Below are 15,678 nucleotides of genomic sequence, written 5' to 3' on the forward strand. Positions count from 1 at the left end.
TGCTTTGTCCTGGATGGTGTCAAGCTTCTTGAGTGTTGTTGGGGCCACACCCATCCAGGCAAGTGGGGAGTATTCCATCACACTCCTCACTTGTACCTTGTAGATGGTGGACAGGCTTTGGGGAATCAGGAGATGAGTTACTCACGACATAATTCCCATCCTCTGACCTGCTGTTGTAGTCACAATGTTTATGTGGCTTGTCCAGTTCCGTTTCTGGGCAATGGTAAGCCTCAGGATGTTGATAGTGAGGGATTCAGCCATGGTAATGCCACTGAAAGTTTAGGCATTCCAAAGAAGTGGGAGTAATGGTGATAGAGAAATAATGTCACTGAGCCAGAGGCTCATGCTGTGGGAACAGGGGTTCAATTCCTGCCTTAGCAGTGGGGGGGAGACAATGTAAATTAATAAATTTGGGATATGAAGCTAGATGGTGGAGATGAAGATTGTCATCAATGATTGTAAAAACTCATCTGATAATGCCCTTTTGGAAAGGAAATCTGCTGTCCATACCCAGTCTGGCCTAAATGCGACGCTGGGCAGGCAACAATGTGTACTGAGTGGCTAGGAAGCCACAGCTCATAGGCCCAGTGAGCCACTAAGTCATATAATGCTAAAGTGGCCCTTCATCCCATCAAGTCGGTGCCTTTTCCCCTAGTCTGGAATGTTATGACATTTCAAGTGCTCATCCATGTAACCCTTTAATGGTTCTGAGGCTTCCCACCTCTACTACCCTCTCAGATACTGCGTTCCAGATTCCCACCACCCTCCGTGTGAAAAAAAATTCCTCAAATCCCCTCTAAACTTCCTGCCCTTAAAATCATGCCCCTCTTCTTATCCCAGTGATGAACAGTTCGGTCCTCATCCGGAGGCTCTAAGCTTGTTTCAGTCTCAGTGAAATTTTACCTATTTACATTTGTTCAGCATCAAAACAATGTTCCAAAAATACTTGCGGGGTTTTTCCACATTGTCCATATGTTTATCTTTCATAACGAGCGGGAAATGTAATAAGAGCAACAACGCACTTTTTCCAAACCCAGTGCAATGAATATAATTCAATGAATTGGTCAGTTTTAGAGGAAAGTTTTCCCTTTCAGTACAAGGTACCATTGGAGTTATTTATGCCAGACTTCACGAGTGAACGATTAACCTGTACAACAGTCTGTTGCAATAAGTGGATCGGACTGGGGAGGGGTCCACGGCAGGTCAATATTCAGCAGCCAACTCTATCTTACTTTCAGTTGAGCCACTGAACCACTCGGAGGCAACCAAATGCCTCTCAGTCGTCTCAAACAGGTCTAAGATCCAAAGTTAAATACAGATTGCCATTTGCGAAGAATTTGCCGCAGAGCTCAAAGAATGTGGCAAGTTCTGCTCTTGCTCGCTGCCCTTGCAGGTAGGCTGCCGAGTGGGTGTCGTTGGCGTCTTTGACTTTTCTCCTCCCTTTTCCCTTCTCTTTGGCCCTCGCGGAGGCACGTGAGTCTTAATGGGACAATGGGTCAATGTTGGTCCTCACCAAAGGTGGGCGTGGGCCTAGAGAGCGATGGGAGACAGAGGGGAGCGTGACTCTGTCTGTCTTTACCTGGTCTTGTCTCCACACCCTTACCTCTCCTCACGACAGCTGGGCTCACCGAACGGGGAGCAGAGACGGAGTTTGGGGAGGAGTGGGGTGGGGAGCAGAGAGCTTCCAGTTTCTGGGTGTGGTTCAGGGTTAGACTCTCGATTCTAAGTCCTCGCTCAAGCACAGAGTAAACACTGATTTGTCATACTTTGCAGCTTTTGAAAGAGAATTGGACAATTAACGAAACAGAAAATAAAATTGCAGTATTTCGGGGTAAGGTGGAGGGGAATGGTGGGGAAATGGGCCAAATTAAATTCCTGTTGCGGAAGGCCCATGTGGAAAAGTTGGGCCAAATAGCCACGTTCAGTGCTGTAAGCATTCTGCAGTCCCATTCCACATCTTCCAATTTGTTCTCCAAAACCAGATGCAGCAGACCCCAGGTTCCATACTCTGTAGAATACTCTCCTGAACACACTTCAGGAACCCATGGCCCTTTCTGCTGGTACTATCGCAGCCTTGATTCAGATAGTTCAAGTCCCTCGGTCCTGCTGCTTATTCTGTCACTCTGATTTTCATTTTCTTTCAGATTTGTCCCTCTATACCTTTCCCATTTTCCCCTGAAAGCAGGATAAGGGCAGAGCCTAGGGAGCTGGGGAAGATATCAGCAAAACCGGACTTCAAACAGAATAACCCATAGGGCATCCCCAAGGTGCCAGTGGATGCAGAAATTGGAGATTGGAGCAACTCAGAGCACAGCTGGAGGGTTGGTGCAGGAGGGAGGTTTTCAGATTCATTGACTGTTGGGGTGAGCTCAGGCCTGACAGTTTGCTTCTGAGAAAAACAGCATTGAGATCCTTGTGAGGCAGCTTGCATATCGGGTAGAGGTTAAACAAACATGGCAGAGTTGGGCGAACTAGGAAGTAATACTGGAGATGAAAGCTACACAGGGATTTGGCAAAGACAGGTAACATTAAAGGAGGAAATGATCATAAACAGGATTGAGGTCACAGTAAATGGGAGTGGAATAAACCAAATTCAGTTTACTGTGCATGAATAGTGTGTGATAAATATGATTCCCAGGTTACTGGGACAGTTAATCCCATTGAAATCTGATGATGGGACAACAGTGGAGACCTGAATCTGGGAAGGGCAGGACTGGGTGTTGAACATTCCTGGACACAAGCTTTTCTAAGAAAAATGGGAACGAATGAAAGCAGAAAGGGAGGCAAATCTGAACATGACAGTGTTGGACAGAAGCATCAAGGACAGAATATGTTTGGTTAGAGCTAGGGGATGACAGCAGAATATTTACATTGTGTGGTGTATTCTACAGGTAACTAGCAATGGGAAAGGTATGGAGGGACAAATCTGCAAGGAAATGACAGAATTTTAGAGCAGATGAAATGGAACTATCCAAATGTAGACTGGGATAGTACCAGCATGAAGAGCAGACAGAGCCATGTGTTCCTGAAATATGTTCAGGAGAATTTTTTACAGAATAGGGTTTCAGTCCAGTGTGGATAGAAGCCCACTGCTATCAAGTACTTGGAGAAATCTGATATAAATGCAACACCTTCTTAATTCTATAACCCGCCGCATTAAAACAAACAATTCAGCATTTCTTTGGTGCCTTTGCCAATGACTTTAAGTCTGGTTGATGGTGAGCTGCCTCTTGAATGTGGGCTTTTTCCTTGCAGGCCCTTTGACAGCTGATGACACTCTCTATATCTCGCCCATATCTCTGAGTCGCTGGGAAAATGAAACGGTGACGTTGAATTGTTTCACCTCCAGGACTGTGGATAATTATTACCTCATCTGGGGATCCGCCAAGCCGGGAGATCTCATGATCTCGTGGATTCTTTACTGGATGCCGGGATCGAGCGCTGCTCTTTACCCGTCCGTGGTAAGCGATCGCTTCATTGGCTCAAAGGACTGGACCAGCAAGAAGTTCTCACTGACAATAAAAGGTCTCCGACAAGAAGATTCAGCCAGATATTACTGTGGCAGCTCCAACACTTACTTCCCATTCAGCACAGACTGGAGCGGATGTGGAGTCACGCTCACTGTTAAAGCAGGTAGGTCATTTTTGACGCTGTCTCTTCTTATGCCTTGCTGTCTGACAGAACTTCATCACGTGATTCACTGGGACAGCGTCAAGGTGGGAGTGGAAGGTGGCACTGCCTGGTCAAGGGTGCCAGCCTTCAAACGTTTGTGAGTTGAACCTTGCTATCCTGTTGCTGCAGACTTGTCCTTGGGCCCCATTCTACCTGTGAATGGGATTGTCTTGGTCTCCTGACCAACATTAAAATTCAATCAAGTCATACCGCAAAGAAACAGACCCTTCGGTCCAACCAGTCCATGCTGACCATAATTCCAAACAAAACTAGTCCCACCTCCCTGCTCCTGGCCCATATCCTTCCAAACCTTTCCTGTTCATATCCTTATCCAAAGGTCTTTCAAATGTTGTAATTGTACCCACATCCACCACTTCCTCAGGAAGTTCATTCCACATGCAAACCACCTTCAGTGTAAAAAAATTTGCTCTTCATGTCTTTTTTTAAATCTGTCTCCTTTTACCTTAAAAATTTGCCCCCTTGTCTTGAAATCCCCCATCCTAGGGAAAGGATTCTATGTAAAAGACCACTAATTCCATGTATACTTCTCATTATTTTATAAACTTCTATAAGGTCGCCTGTCAACCTCCTATGCTCCAGTGAAAAAAGTTGCAGCCTGTTCATCCTTTCTTTCTAACTCAAACGTCCCATACCCTGAAACGTCCTGGTAAATGTCTTCTGAACCCTCTCCAGCTTAATAATATCTTTCCTATAACTGGGCGACCAGAACTGGACAGTTTTCCGGAAGAGGTCTCACCAATGTCCTGTATAACTTTAACATGACTTCCCAACTGCTTTGCTCAAAGGACTGAGAAATGAAGGCAAGCGTGCTAAATGTCTTTTTACACCAAGCTGCATTCAGAGGTTGATCATTGCTTACTCCACACCCCTCTGACAGAGCACATTTTCACTTCCCGTTTGGCTACAAAACAGACCCTGGGCCAGGGAATACTGAATTGGCTCTGCATTTAATTGCAACATCCTGTACAAACACCACACCTCCTCCTGCTGCCCTGAATGCCTGTACCCGGCGACCTTTCAGAGTGTGGCACAGGAGTGTTTCAGCGTGGCTTGTGTGAACATCTCTCAGCAGGCGCACTTTAAACTCTCAACCTCCCTACGTCAGCCACAGAGCTGTTCCCAAATGAGTCCCAGTGCTTCCCACCTTATTGCAATGGTATATTAGCTAATTACCCAACAAATATACAAGCACTTTGATCCTGCTCCACCATTCACTAAGACAGTGGCTGATCAGATTTTGACCTTAGCTGTACTTTCCCACCTATCCCTGATAATCATTCAATCTGTCAGTATCAAATAAGTATCTCTCTACCTCTGCTTTATAAACATTTAAAGGTTCTGCATCCACTGCCTTTTGTGGAAGGAAACGCCACCGACTCATAACCCTCTGAGAGAAAAACTCTTTCCTCTCTCTGTTTTAAACAGGTGGCCCCTTATTTTTAAACTTTGACCCTGAGTTCTAGATCCTTTCACAAGAGGAAACATCCTTTCCACATCCCCCTGGTTAAGTCCGCTCCGGATCTTATATGTTTCGACTAAGTCACACCTGACTCTTCTAAACTCCTGAGGATACAGGCCGAGCCTGTCCAGCCTTTTCCCATGAGGCAATCTGCTCAATCTGAGTGGGGTTTCTGACCAGTGAGAAGGCCCAGGAGTGGAGTGGAGTGGCGAAAAGCCAACTCCTGTTCCTATTTAAACAGGCCGGATATTCCCATCTCATCTGTCCTTTTTCACTAACCCACCATCAAATAATTTTCAAGATGGGTCACTGGGCAATCATCAAGACCAGAATCACAGGCTAACCTCTGCCTTCTGATTGTCTGGGTCCTTTGAGTCTCTGTATCAATTAGAAACACAGGACATGGGAGCGGAATCAGGCCATTTGGCCCAATCGGGTCTTATAGACTCATCAGTACAATAATGGCCGATCTGGTTGTTGAAAGAACTTCGAATTCCTGGCCTCATTTCCCCCAATAATCATTGCCTCCCTAATCTGTCACTCTTACAGTCACTCAACCTTGAAACTGTTCAAGTGCTCAGTCTCCACTCTTCTCTGGGGAAGAGTGTTCCACAGAATTAGCATCAGCTGACAGAGGAAATTCTCCTCAGCTCCATCTGAAATAGGAGACCCCTTTATTCCTAAACTGTCTCCCAGGTTCTGGTCTCCCCCAGCCCTATTCCTCAGGGTAGACACCTCTTCCAGTCACCCCCGAGTCTTCAATAAGTTCGCCTCTCGTTCTTCTAAATCCCAATGTTACGGACACAGTCTGCCCCAACCTTTCCTCATTGTCTAACCTCCGTCATCCCAGGAATGAATGGAGAGTGCCCACTCTGAATCTGTGTCTCACACTCTTACATCCTTCTAGCTGAGGTCGGGTGACTGCACTCCCATCCCGGGAGGTCCACTGTGCCACACCAATCTGCACCTTGGCTCCTGAGGTCCACCAGGATAATATCTTGCCACCTTTGAACATGACAGAGGAGCTTGAGCCAGGCGCAGTGAATCTTGGCAATGTCAGTGTCAGGCCGTAATTAACTTGTTGGCCACTTAGTAACAGATTCATTTCCATTTCAGCTCCCTCAGCGTCTCCTCCGTTGGTTTATTTCCAAAACCCACACCCTGAGGATGTCTTTCTCCAGAAGAACATCTCGCTGCTCTGTGCAGCAGAAAGCTTTTACCCGGACGACCTCTCATTTTCCTGGCGTGTTGATGGCGAGCAGGTCCACAGAGGGGTCTCGCATTCTGCCTCACTTTTGGGAGACAACGGCACCTACACAGCAATCAGTAAGCTGGTGATCGATACATCCCAGTGGATCAAAGGATCTATTATCAGCTGCCAAGTATCACATGGGGCACTGCCTTCACCCATCATCAAGTACATAAGTAACACTGGTAAGTCACACACTGTGTGGTTTTTACTGATTCTGGCAAAGCTATTTCTCACCAGATTCACCTGCTCATTCCAATTTCATTGAATTCAAACAACCCATTCCAAATGGCACCAGTGCCCACACTTCACCCCTACGCATCCTCTCCCCAAAATGATTTCCAACAACACAGAGCTTCTTGCCAGTTTTCCTCATCTCATACCTGGATATCAGGACAATGCAAACGATGACACAGCCTATTAACAGCCACTCGATTGGCCATCCACATTCCCATCCACTCCCTCCACCACAAACGCTCAGTAGCAGCAGTGTGTACCATCTACAAGATGCACTCAAGCAACTCATCAAGGGTCCTTAGACAGCACCTTACAAATCCACGACCACTTCCATCATGAGGCAGCAGATCCATGGGAACACCACACCCTGCAAATTCCCCTCCAAGTCACTCACATAGAACTACAAAATGTTGGAGCAGGAGCAGGCCGTTTCAGCCCTTTAAGCCCACCGTGCCATTTAATATGATCATGCCTGATCATCCAACTCAATACCCTGTTCCTGCTATCTTCCCATTCCCTTTGATCCCTTTAGCCACAAACTTTCTTGAGAACATGCAGTTTTTTTTTGCCTCAACCGCTTCCTGTGACAGAGAATTCCACAGGCTCCCCACTGTCTGGGTGAAGATATTTCTCCTTATCTCAATCCGAAATGGTTTACCCATATTTAGCCCATATGAGCAGCAAGGTGGCTCAGCGGTTAGCACTGCTGCCTCACAGCACCGGGGCCTGGGTTCAATTCCACCCTCGGGCAACTGTCTGCGTGGGTTTCCTCCAGGTGTTCCAGTTTCCTCCCACAGTCCAAAGATGTGCAGCTTAGAGGGATTGGCCAATCTAAATTGCCCATAGTGTTCAGGGATGTGTAGATTAGGTGGGTTATACGGGGATGGGTCTAGATGGGATGGTATGTGGGTCAGTGTGGATTTGTTGGGCCAAAGGGGCTGTTTCCACACTGTAGGGATTCCATGAAAAAAAAATGAAATATTTTTAAATTGTGACCCCTGGCTCTGGACTCCTGGACATCAGGGACATTCTTCTGTGTTTACCCTGCCTAGTCCTGGTGGAATTTCATAACTTTCAATGAGATAACGCCTCACCCTTCTAAACTCCAGTGAATAAATGGTCTCTCTTAATAATCAGTGCTGGAATCAGACTTGAAAATATGTCGCCATTGCTTCAGTGTCACTGGGTTAAAATCTTAAAACTCCCTTCCAAACAGCATTGTGAGTGTTCCTATATCCCAAGGACTGTAACAGTTCAAGAAGGCAGCTCATCAGTCTCTCCACCTTCTTCAGGGCAATGGCCACATAGAAACATAGAAGATAGGAACAGGAGGAGGCCATTTGGCCCTTGAGCCTGCTTCGCCATTCTTCACAATCATGGCTGATCGTCCAACTCAATAGCCTAATCCTGCTTTCTCCCCATAACCTTTGATCCCATTCCCCCCAAGTGCTAAATCTAGTCACCTCTTGAATACATTCAACGTTTTGGCATCAACTACTTCTTGTGGTAATAAATTCCATAGGCTCACCACTCTTTGGGTGAAGAAACGTCTCCTCATCTCTGTCCTAAATAGTCTACCCCGAATCCTCAGACTGTGACCCCTGGTTCTGAACACACCCACCATCTGGAACATCCTCCCTGTATCTACCCTGTTAGAATTTTATAAGTCCCTGTGAGATTCCCCCTCATGCGTCTTCATGAATGCATTCAGAAAGTACTTTCCTTGCAAAGAGGGCAATCTAGTTGCTTTGTGAGGAAGGTGAATGGGTCTCAAGCACTGGAATCATTCCAGGAACAACTTGACATCATCAGGGGAAAATAGTCAGATGGATACAGTATTCTTAAAAGACACCTAAATAGTTACAACTGGCTCCAGGAGTTAGCTAGAGGGGTGAATCATTTAAACGCTCAACCATACTTTTGAGATTTTCTAATCAACCAGTCCAGAAATGTTATGACACACCCCTGGAGCAGGTAGGACTTGAACTTGGGTCTCCTATCTCAGAGGTAGGGACACTACCGCTGCACCACACAGACAGTACAATATCAGAGGATCAAGTGATATAAGATGGCCATTGCTGCATGTCCATCATTTCAGTGGTAATGGTAGCCTCATGGCCACTGGATCTCAGTGTGAATCTCCCAGTATGGCCTTTCTTGCCAGGATACCTTGTTGATTTGCCACTTTACTCTGAGACATACTCAGTTGTGATTGTTACACAGAGCGGTACCCCATGGAGCCAAAGCTGTATCTCCTGTCACCGACTTTAGAAGAGCTCGTCACAATGGAAAAAGCAACCCTGGTCTGCCTAGCAACTGGCTTCTACCCAGCGGAGATCTCTTTCCATTGGTTCATCAATGGCAATCCGGTGGTTAACAGCATCAAGACCTACCCACCAATTCTCAATATCAATGGCACCTACTCCTCCCAGAGTGAACTGACCACGTCTGATCAAATGTGGAACCGGGGTACAGAATACACGTGTGAGATTCAGCACATGTCAGTCCCAGACAGTATCATTCAAACCATCAATAAAACCCGGGGTAAGGCAGTACTATTTCAGGGTTTCTCTTTTTACCCCCTCGCTGTTCCATTGCAAACTAACCAGGTGTTCTTCCACAATTAGGCCATTCGATCGATACATCTCTGACTTGATAAGGAATACATCGGCAGGGATATCAGATTAGGTGGGGAATGGATGGATAACAAGTGATCAGTGCACGGAAATACTGGGAGAGGAGAACAGATGTAGATATCGGAGAAATAGACAACAGGCGGTAAATATACAGATATCAGGATAGTGGAGAACAGGCAGTATATGTACAGGGTATCAGGATAATGGAGAACAGGCAGTAAATATACAGGTGTCAGGATAATAGAGAACAGGCAGGAAATATACAAGTATCGGTGTAATGGAGAGCACATGATAAATGTACAGGTATCAGGATAAAAGAGAACAGGCATTATATGTACAGGTATTGGGGTAATAAAGAGCAGCCAGTAAATGGACAAGTATCAGGGGTGTTGGCGAATAACAGGTAATAAGTTTACAGATATCAGGATAGAACTTGGAGTAAACATACAAGTATCAGGGTAATGGAGAACAGGCGGTAAATGTATGGGTTTGTTGGCTGGAGAACAGGTTGTAAACGTACAGTTATCAGAGAAATTGTGAGCTGAGCAAGTCTAAGTTACCAAATACATAAACCATCAATTGTTGTAAATGGTGCTAAATCGCTGCTGGTACAACTGCTTTTGTTCTAACAATCAGATTGAATTGCATCTCAGACAACTGATAAAAAAAAACCTAGATTTGTGCATTGACCACCAGTTATATACCCCTCTCATATTCAGGCATTAACTGCCTGTTATACACTCCCTTGCATATTCAGCACTGACCACCTGTACCACATCCCGTCTCATATTCAGGCAGTGACTGCCTGTTGCACATCTGCTCTCATTTTCAGGCACTGACCGCCTGTTACACATCTCATCTCATATTCAGGCATTAACCATCTGTTACACATTCCCTCTCATATTCAGGCACTGGCCACCTGTTACACATCCTGTCTAATATTCAGGCACTGATTGCCTGTTACATATCCCCTTTCATATTCAGGCACTGACTGCCTGATACACATCCCATCTCATAATCAGGCACTGACCGCCTGTTACACATCTCATCTCATCTCATATTCAGGCATTAACCACCTGTTACACATTCCCTCTCATATTCAGCACTGACCGCCTGATGCATATCCCCTCTCATTCAGGCACTGACTGCCTGTTACACATCCCTTCTCACGTTCAGGCACTGATCGCCTATTACGCACCTTGTCTCATTTTCGGGCATTGACTGCCTGTTGCACATCTGCTCTCATGTTCAGGCATTGACTGCCTGTTACATGTTCTGCTTGATATTTGTGCACTAACCTCCTCTAACTGTGAGTGGAATTCGGTAACAGGTCAAGTCGATGTCAGGCAGCCAACGTGATCCTGCTTTGTCGACTCAATGAGGTAAACATGTCTCTGGCTGATTTTGTTTTTGTGAACACAACAAGGTCCAGTGAGTCAATAAAAATGCTCAGGTAGAGTTAACAGTGGCGTTGACCTTAAGGGAAAATGTCTGTTGATTGAAATGTTTTATCTCTGCCTGTAACAGAATTTATTTTCCTCCAACCGACGATAACCCCCATCAAGGTTCAGTCACGTGACTCCCATCGGCCACAAGCTGTGACTTTGGCGTGTTTTGTTTCGGGGTTCTATCCCGCCGGGATCTATGTGAACTGGAGAACGGAGAGGGATTTGCAAGTTCCGGGCAGTGTGACCAACTTCCCAGTGGTGAGGGACGTGAGTGGGACCTACAGTACAGTCAGTCAGATGACCATTGCCTTTGTGGATGTGGACCCCGCTCAGACGTATATGTGTGAGGTCAGACACGAGTCTCTCACCAACCCTTTAAGGGAACGGTTTCAGATAAGGTAAACGCCTCAATGTGCTGGGACGTGTAAACTGTGTCGAGCTGGCCTTGGCTCAGTATTTCACACTTCAATGGGAAGGCAGGTTAGCTGTGCCCTGTGTGAGTGGTAATGAAGAGGGCTGCAGCATCACTAATCCCTTCACACACTCCTCAACCTCACCCTCACTGAACCCCTCACACACACTCCTCAACCTCACCCTCACTAAACCCCTCACACACACTCCTCAACTTCACCCTCACTAACCCCGTCACACAATCCTCAACCTCACCCTCACTAAACCCCTCACACACACTCCTCAATCTCATCCTCACTACTTCCCTCACACACACTCCTTCCCTCACACACACTCCTTAATCTCACCCTCACTAATCCCCCCAAACTCTCTCCTCAACCTCACCCTCACTAACCCCTTCACACAGTCCTCAACCTCACCCTCACTAACCCTCCCAAACTCAGTCCTCAAACCTCATCCTCACTAACCCCTCCAAACTCACTCCTCAACCCCAACCTCACTACTCTCCTCACACACACTCCTCAACCTCATCCTCACTACTTCCCTCACACACACTCCTTCCCTCACACACACTCCTTAACCTCACCTTCACTAACCCCCCCAAACTCACTCCTCAACCTCATCCTCACTCCACCCTCATATGCTCCTCAATCTTACCCTCACTACTCCCTTCACACACTCCTCAACCTCACCCTCACTAACCCCCCAAACTCATTCCTCAACCTCACCCTCACTGCTCCCCTCACACATTCCTCAACCTCACCCTCACTCTTCCCCCCCACTCACTCCTCAACCTCATCCTCCCTACCGCCCTCATATTCTCCATAACCTCACACTCACTAAACTCCTCACACTCCTGAACCTCACCCTCACTACCACCCTCACATATACTCCTCAACCTCATTGTCCCTACCACCCTCATACACTCCATAACCTCACCCTCACTAAACCCTTCACACTCCTTAACATCATCCTCACTAACCCCTCACACATTGCTCAACCTCACCCTCACTAGCCCCCTCACACGCACTCCTTAACCTCACTACTGCTCTCACATACTCCATAACCTCACAGTCACTAACCTCCTCACACTCCTTAACCTCATCATCACTACCCCCTCACATATTCCTCAACCTCACCGTCACTAAACACCCCTCACACTCACTCTTCAACCCCACCGTCACTATCCCCTCACACACTCCTCAACCTTGCCTTCACTAACCTCTCACACACTCGTCACCCTCAAACATTCATACCCCCTCATACTCAATCCACCCCCTCATCCTCACTCTCCCTCACCTTCACATCCCCTCTCACACTCATAGTCATACACTCCCCAACCTCACACTCTCACTTCTATAACCCTGACTCCCCTTCTCATACTCACTCCCTGTCTCACCATCACTCTCTCCCTCATTCTCACTACCCCTCTCACCCTCACTCCACCACCATCCTGACTTGGAAATATATCATTGTTCCTTCACTGTCGCTGGATGCAAATCCCGGAATTCCCTCCCTCAGGGAATTGTGGGTCAACCTACAGCACGCAGACTGCAGCGGTTCAAGAAGGCAGCTCATCCCCACCTACTCAAGGGGCAACTAGGGATGGGCAAAAATGCTGATCTAACAAGGAACACTCACATTCCATGAATAAATCAAAAAACTCTCTCAAAACTTATTCCTGACTCCTCTTTCCCTGTTTTTCCTCCCTAGTGTAGGAGGAAATTCCCTCATTCTCCAGTCTCCTCTCTGAACTGAAGTCCCTCACCTTTGTTCTGTAAAGCAGTCACTGCACCTGAAATATTAACTCTGTTTCTCTCTGCTCAGAGGCTGCCAGACCTGCTGAGTTTCTCCATCTATTTCTGTTTTTGTTCCTTCACCTCTGTGGCTGTTCTGGTAAAATAAATCTCCTCCCCAACACCTTGACATCTTTGATAAAGTTTGCTGCCCAGAATTCGACAGGAACGTCCAGATATCAACTAATCAATGATTTATAAAGTTTTGATGCTGATTTCCTGATTTGTACTGTCTGATGCAGGGAGGGAGGGAAATCCAAAACAATAGCATTTGGCTTGGGCGCTGAGCCTTTCAGAGAGTGGAGTGTTGGGAATGTGATAATTACAAACGAGAATGGCTGCCTTATGTCAATCCACAATTTTAAAACTTTCTCTAGCCATCGGATCACCCAGATTCTCAGAAAGTGAATTGGAAGTGAGGACTCTCGGATCCAAAATTGCTGTTTCCCCCAAAATTTCCACGATATGGACAGGAACATGGATAGGAAAGGTTTAGAGAGATCTGGGCCTGTTGCTGTGCTGTAAGACGCTATTGGACAACCATCCCAAAACCCAAATCTCCCCAACAAGTTGCCCTTCTCAGAACCATTACCACCAACCTTCCAACAGTCGGCCCTCTCAATTCTCTGACTGTAGCTGCCCTCCAACAGGCTGAAAATAGCTACATAAATGAACACTTTTGTATTGTGATGCGTTTATACCTGTACTGGAAACAACTCGCGTTCTTTCACCCGGCCTCATTCTCTGCAAACTAAACGCATACATTCAAGCACCTTTTCTGAATTACTGAGAACACAGGGACCAAACTGTTCTCCATGGCAACACCTCAGCCAATCAGAGTTGGCTTGCTAGCCAAGCAGGCCCTGTTCCCACCCCGCGCCCCCCTCCCCCCAAATGGCTATGAAATTTGCCATTCTTGCATGCGTCCTGATAAACACACGATGGAAAACAGCAGCAATGTGTCTGCCTTTGCAGCAGGATTGGGAAAAATAAATATCAGCAAGGCCCCAGCGTTGAACACGACAGGGTCTGAGAGGGGAAAGTTTCTGCAGGTTTAAATTAAATCACTGCCCCTCCCTTCTGCCTGTGTTTTTAAAGCTGACAAATCCTACTGGCTTTTGTCAAAAAATACTTTACGGACACTTTCTCTGTCCTGTGGTGGTAGGTGAGGTGATAAGAAAGGGGCAATATATGGACATGTTTGCCCTGGAAAGATGTCATCTCACCACCCCCCGCCCCAACATTCTTCCTGTCCCCTCTGAATCTAAATCCTGTGACAGAAGATCAAAGGGTAACAGTCTCAGCCCAATAGTAACTAAGCCCCCTAAGTGGTCAATTAGTGACTAATTAATGGCCTCAGCTTGGCTCCCCTCTTCATTAGAAATTGTGCTCCGTTAACGTGCCGGTTATGAACCTGCTGTTGAACCAATGTTTCTCTTTCAGTTGACATTCCTGCCAAGGACTGATCCAATCATCGGAAATCTTCATATGTCTACACCAACGAAACACTGGAGTGACATTCCCAGTCGGACATAGACGGAGCTATTCCATTCTTACCCACTCACGGTGATTTGAAACTATTAATAATAAAAAGAGTATTTTCCCCTTTAACTGAATGTTAAACAAAACAGACAATTTTAGGTAATGAATAACTGATCTCTAAGGATTGTGAATTCATCTTAGAGATGTTGCAAGCATTAAATAAAAAAAAATGACCTTGGCTTAATTATTTGTTCGAAGTAATATAGTTGCTTTAAGGGGTGAGTATGCTGAAGGGCCAGGGACCAGAATGCGACCTTTCTGCCAGCAGTTAGGAGGAGCCTGGGTTGCAGTGAGCGTGTGGAAGAGTATGATGCTCTGGTCCTCTCTACCTACAAGGACTGAACTATCCAGCTGGCGAACAAACCTATCTTCGAGTTTTACAAAAGCTGGACCCACCGCATTAATTTGTCGTGTATAAGAGAGGTAATTCTGTTGTGGGAAGACATCACAAAAAACATATAGGGGGGTTGGGAACAGCTCCGTATAAATGCGAGACTTTCTTTCAGGGATAATCAGTGATTTTTGAGGAAGATTTGTGTTAGTGTAATTCCTATCCTTTGCTCCCAGGTGGCGCTGTCGCACATTGTAAGCCCTGTCACTTTAAATGACGATTGAATCACAGAACAACAACCTCTTGTATTCATCTAGCGCCTTGGACATCGTAAACAAAATGCACCAAGGCATTTTACAAAAGCGTTATCAAATAGACTATTATTCTGAGTAACAAAAGCTTGGTCAATCGGGGGTTTCAAGGGAGATTTTTCAAGGAGAAAGAGATGGAGGGGAGTAGGGAGGGAATTCCGGGGTTTGGGATAGCCTTTGCTTTCTGGTGGGAAGAATGTGGGAATGGGTGAGCCTGAAAGTAGCAGGGGCATGGGTGAGGAGTTCAGGAACAGATGGCAACATGAAAGGATGACAGCACAGGAGGAAGCCATTCGGCCCATTATGTCTGCGCTGGTCGATAAAGTAACAGTCTAATCCCATCATACAACTCCTGATCTGTAGCTCTGTAGATCACAGCACTTAGGTGAGTATCTGAGTATGTTTTTTTTTAAAAATGCACTGAGGTTTTTTTCAGCCTTTCAGACAGTGAGTTCCTGACTCCCACCAATCCTTGGTTGAGAGAAATTCTTAACTTTAGACCAGAAGAAATAAGAACAGGCCATTCTGCCACTCCAGTCTGCTTCGCCAATCAAAAGGAACATGG

At 46.2% G+C, this 15,678-nt stretch overlaps 1 protein-coding gene across 1 annotated transcript; it reads left to right on the forward strand.

Moving 5' to 3' along the window:
• The first annotated feature begins 1,250 nt into the window (after window positions 1-1,250).
• LOC109923699 (immunoglobulin gamma-1 heavy chain-like) lies at window positions 1,251-14,649 on the forward strand. The gene is made up of 6 exons (XM_048616572.1): window positions 1,251-1,393; window positions 3,256-3,633; window positions 6,269-6,586; window positions 8,862-9,182; window positions 10,802-11,120; window positions 14,373-14,649. The coding sequence occupies exons 1-6, from the start codon at window positions 1,357-1,359 to the stop codon at window positions 14,374-14,376; spliced, it is 1,377 nt and encodes a 458-aa protein (XP_048472529.1). The 5' UTR covers window positions 1,251-1,356; the 3' UTR covers window positions 14,377-14,649.
• Window positions 14,650-15,678: the final 1,029 nt, after the last annotated feature.

The sequence above is a fragment of the Rhincodon typus genome, chromosome 35, assembly GCF_021869965.1.
Source record: "Rhincodon typus isolate 14 chromosome 35, sRhiTyp1.1, whole genome shotgun sequence".
Classification (NCBI taxonomy): domain Eukaryota; kingdom Metazoa; phylum Chordata; class Chondrichthyes; order Orectolobiformes; family Rhincodontidae; genus Rhincodon; species Rhincodon typus.

Coding starts and splice junctions, on each gene's coding strand:
- LOC109923699 (XM_048616572.1), top strand. CDS start 1,357: ATGTGGCAAGTTCTGCTCTTGCTCGCTGCCCTTGCAG. Junction 1,394..3,255: donor CTTGCTCGCTGCCCTTGCAG/GTAGGCTGCCGA, acceptor TTTTCCTTGCAG/GCCCTTTGACAGCTGATGAC. Junction 3,634..6,268: donor CACGCTCACTGTTAAAGCAG/GTAGGTCATTTT, acceptor TTTCCATTTCAG/CTCCCTCAGCGTCTCCTCCG.